Genomic DNA, 5,000 nt, shown 5'->3' with positions numbered 1-5,000 from the left:
TCTCTAGGAAAACCAAAAACCCAAGGTGGGAAAAATGGAAACCATAGACAGGAAAAAGAGTACAACGCATGATACTCCCCCTGATGAAGGCATCACTGAAGATCCTTCAGCCGGCGCATCCCTATCTGATGAACCAGCTTCCTGAACGTTGAGGTAGGCAGAGACTTGGTGAAAAGGTCGGCTGAATTGTCGCTTGATCGAACTTGAACTACTTGAACCTCCTTTGTCTTCTGCAAGTCGTGGGTGAAGAAGAACTTGGGCAGGATGTGCTTGGTCCTGTCTCCCTTGATGTATCCTTCCTTGAGCTGAGCAATGCACGCCGCATTGTCTTCATAGATGATCGTTGGCTCCTCCTTCTCTTGTCCCACGGCCAGACCACTCTCTTTTAAGACATGGCCGGTCATGTTCCTCAACCAGACAAGCTCTCGGCTTGCCTCATATATGGCTATGATCTCGGCATGATTGGATGATGTGGCCACTAAGGTTTGCTTAGTAGAACGCCAGCATATTGCGGCTCCACTATGTATGAATACATATCCCGTTTGAGATCTAGCCTGGTGTGGGTCAGATAAATACCCAGCATCTGCATATCCAACCAAGCTCTCTCCTGGCCGGTTGGTGTAGAACAAACCGAGATCTTTTGTTCCTTGCAGATATCTGAACAGATGTTTCACTCCGTTCCAGTGCCTTAAGGTTGGACATGATCCAAACCTTGATAGTAAGCTCACGGCAAAGCTTATGTCCGGTCTAGTATGACTAGCCAAGTACATTAAGGCTCCAATGGCACTTAGGTAAGGCACTTCCGGTCCGAGTGCTTCCTCGTCCGGCTTCTTTGGTCCGAATGGGTCCTTCTCAAGGTCTAAGGACCTCACGACCATTGGACACGACAGGGGATGAGCCTGGTCCATATTGAATTGCTTGAGTATCTTTTCCGTATATGTTTCTTGGTGCACAAGGATGCCATTCTCTTTATACTCAAACTGTAATCCCAAACAAAACTTAGTCTTCCCTAAGTCTTTCATCTCGAATTCTTTCTTTAGACATTCAACGGTTTGGGAAATCTCTCCAGAGGTTCCTATAATATTCAGGTCGTCCACATAGACAGACATGATCACGTAGCCCTTGCTGTCAAACTTCTTTATGAATATACATGGACTTATTGGATCATTCTTATAACCCTCTTTCACTAGGTACTCGGATAATCTATTGTACCACATCCGACCTGATTGCTTTAAACCATATAAGGCTTTGTTCAACTTTATGCAATGTTGTTCTCGAGAACCTTTCTTGTCTTTGAGCTCAATGCCCTCTGGAACTTTCATGTGTATCTCATTATCCAGTGGTCCGTATAGGTATGCAGTTACTACATCCATTAGGCGTAAGTCAATGTTTTCTTTTACTGCCAGACTGATTAGATACCTCAGTGTAGTTGCATCCACCACAGGGGAGTAAGTCTCCTCATAATCTATTCCAGGTCTTTGGGAGAATCCTTGTGCTACAAGCCGTGCTTTGTATCTCACTACCTCTCCTTTCTCGTTTCTCTTCCTTACAAAGACCCATTTGTATCCCACTGGTTTGACATCTCTTGGTGTCAATCTTATAGGGCCAAAAACGCCTCTCTTTCTCAATGATTCTAACTCCACGTTTATAGCTTCTTTCCATTTGATCCAATCTGATCTTAGCATGCATTCTTGTATGGACGTGGGTTCTAGATCCTCATCTTTATCCATGATCTCAAGTGCTACCTTGTATGCAAATAAATCATCAACGTTGATATCTTTTCTGTTCCATTGTTTCCTGGACATTACATGGTTTATAGAGATCTCTTGATTGTCCGGCTCTTCTGTCCCGTGAAGCCCAGCGTCCCGGACCTCACTTTGAGGAACGGCCGGATCATCGGGTGTGGCCGGTACGCATGGCTCGACCGTCCTGGTCGGCTCGACCGGTCCATCTATGTCCTGGACGGTTTCTTTGATGCTCTCGGATCCAGCACCTCTCTTGGACTTCCGAGGCTGTTTGTCTTTGGAACCAATAGGTCTACCACGTTTTAAACGTTGCTTAGACTCTGTAGCCACTTGACATTGTCCTTCTTGGACGTTCAATCTTATGGGTGCATTACAAGCCGGGTTGTGTGATAGTGTCATTCTATTTGGGTCAGTAAATGCTTCTGGCAACTTGTTAGCTAGCTCTTGTAGATGTATAATCTTTTGGACTTCTAGATCACAATCTCTAGTCCGAGGATCTTGCCAAGATGTTGATGGTCTAAACCATTCTAAATCTTTTGAAATCAACCGGCTGTTATCTCCCCCTAAGGACGGATATGTGGACTCATCAAACTGTGAGTCCTCGTATCTGGCCTTAAACAAATCACCGGTTGTTGGCTCAAGATACTTGATGATGCTTGGGGAGTCATATCCTACGTATATTCCCATCCTCCTCTGTGGTCCCATCTTAGTTCTCTGTGGTGGAGCAATTGGAATGTAGACGGCACATCCGAATGTCTTGATGTGGGACACGTCTGGCTCATGACCCGTAAGTAGTTGGGATGGTGAATATCTATGCTCACTAGATGGCCTGATGCGAATCAGTTCTGCTGCATGTAAAACCGCATGTCCCCATGCTGATACCGGAAGTTGAGACTTCATAAGCAGTGGCCGGGCTATCAGCTGGATCCGTTTAATGAATGATTCGGCCAAGCCGTTCTGTGTATGGACATGTGCCACGGAGTGCTCTATTCTTACCCCCATGGACATGCAATATTCATTAAACGCTTGGGACGTAAACTCACCAGCATTGTCTAGACGTATAGTCTTAAGAGGGAAATCTGGAAAGTGTGCTCTCAGCCTTATCATTTGGGCAAGGAGCCGTGCAAAGGCTAGGTTCCTAGTGGATAGTAGGCAGACATGCGACCATCTGGTCGATGCATCAATGAGGACCATGAAGTATCTAAACGTCCCACAAGGTGGGTGTATTGGTCCACATATATCTCCTTGAATCCTTTCCAGAAAGTTTAAGGTTTCTTTGTTAACCTTGGCTGGTGATGGCCTAGTAATGAGTTTCCCTTGTGCACATGCTGCACATGTGAGATTCTTATATGGGATAACTCCTTTGATCATGTGCCCTTGTGAATTCATTATCAACTTTCGCATCATGCTTGTTCCGGGATGGCCAAGCCGGTTATGCCATAAAGTGAATAGCTCGGAGGCATTTGCCTCGATCATACTGATCCGTGCATAGTATAGACCAGTACGCATTGCGGGTATAGTCTCTAGGATCATCTTATTGCCCTTGGTGATCGAAATTATGTTAAGGAACTCCTTGTTTCCTTCTTCCCATGTTTCAAGGTGAAAACCGTTTAATCTTATGTCCTTGAAACTCAATAAGCTTCTTCTAGAGCTTGGGGAATACAGGGCGGTTTTGATCTCTAGGTGAGTGCCATTAGGCATCATCACATAGGCTTGGCCGTGACCTTCAATCAGGCTAGCCTCACCCGCAATGGTATGTACCTTTGCGCTTTGCATTGTGAGATTTATGAAGTACCTTTTGTCTCTAAGTATTGTATGACTTGTGCCACTATCCACCACAAGTATACTCATCTCATCATTCATTCTATAAATAAAATTTCTAAACTTTAGAGACTTCATAAGACGTTTAAAACTCTTCTTATTAAAAATTCCATTACATAAAATAAAAACACCAAATCAAAAACATAAAGCAATAAGACAATGTGATTCGAAAACTAGTCCTTGAGACAATCAGATGTTTCAAAATCCATTAGGTCATCTTGGTTATCCTTGTCGGATTCATTGTCAGCATCATACCCATATCCCTTGTCCTCATGGGCGTTTTCTTGGATCATATTTGCCTCCGGATTCTTGTTCTTGATGCTCTCTTGGTAGAGGTCGCACAAGTGTTTCGGAGTTCTACAATTCTTTGCCCAATGGTTGTCACTCCCGCATCTATGGCATAGAGACTTGTTGGACGTGTAAGATGGTTTGGATATGCCACCTCGTCCGCGGCCGTAGCTGCCTCGACCCCGGCCGTAATTGGAACCACGACCACGGTTATTGTGGTTTCCTTTCCGGCCAGTTGAGTAGCCATCTCGGCCGTTTGAGTTATCACGTCCACGCCTCTTGAACCCACCACGGCTATTGCCGTATGGTTTCTTGTTGTCTTGGACAAAGTATGTCTCATTGGGATCCTTCTTCTCAACCTCATGGGCTTCGGGTGGTGGTGCTGTCCCGGCCGGTCTAACTCCGTTACTCTTTAGTAGGAGTTCATTGTTTGCCTCGGCCAGGAGTAGACATGAGATCAGATCAGTGTATGTGGCAAAACCCTTTGTCCTGTATTGCTCTTGCAACACAGAATTCGAGTGATTAAAGGTAGTATAAGTCTTTTCAAGCATCATGCTATCGGTTACCTCTTCACCACACAACTTTAGTATTGAGACAATCTTGAATAGAGCTGAATTGTAATCATCCACCGACTTATAGTCTAAGAATCTTAGATGCATCCAATCATGCCTTGCTTTTGGAAGCAACACCATCCTGTGGTGATCATATCTATTCTTTAAAGCCATCCAAAGATCTAGTGGATTCTCGATTGTCATGTACTGATCTTTAAGACCATCAATGAGATGATGCCGCATAAGGCCTAAGGCTCTGTATCGGTTCTTTTCATTCTCATTGTTGTCTTCGATGATTGTATCACCGAGTCCCTTGGACTTTAGACTAATCCTTGTGTCTAATGCCCACTGCAAGTAGTTATCTCCGGAGAGATTGAGGGGTGCATAGTCTCTGTTTGCTATTTTCGACATCTGAATCATATTACCATGTAATGTATTAGGTTCATAATATGATCACGTGGCCGCATGATAAACAAGCTCGGCCACAACATGTCTTACGCATTCATGATGTTCAAACAATTCTATACGACCATGGTGCTATCAATCATGAACCTCACGGTTCAATAGGTTTTCTAACAACCTAAACTTGTATAAT

The 5,000-nt window shown here is 44.4% G+C and overlaps 1 protein-coding gene across 1 annotated transcript; it reads right to left on the bottom strand.

The window, feature by feature from the left end:
* Positions 1-3,821: 3,821 nt before the first annotated feature.
* LOC125600418 lies at positions 3,822-4,546 on the bottom strand (the record flags this gene model as incomplete). The annotated part of the gene is made up of 2 exons (XM_048773135.1): positions 4,421-4,546; positions 3,822-4,264 (listed from the first exon to the last, which is right to left on the bottom strand). Coding segments are annotated over exons 1-2 (569 nt in total), but the record flags the coding sequence as incomplete, so codon positions are not given.
* Between the last annotated feature and the right edge of the window lie 454 nt (positions 4,547-5,000).

Source organism: Brassica napus, unplaced genomic scaffold, assembly GCF_020379485.1.
Source record: "Brassica napus cultivar Da-Ae unplaced genomic scaffold, Da-Ae ScsIHWf_224;HRSCAF=388, whole genome shotgun sequence".
NCBI classification, from domain to species: domain Eukaryota; kingdom Viridiplantae; phylum Streptophyta; class Magnoliopsida; order Brassicales; family Brassicaceae; genus Brassica; species Brassica napus.
This window is presented reverse-complemented; position numbering and strand designations above follow the sequence as displayed.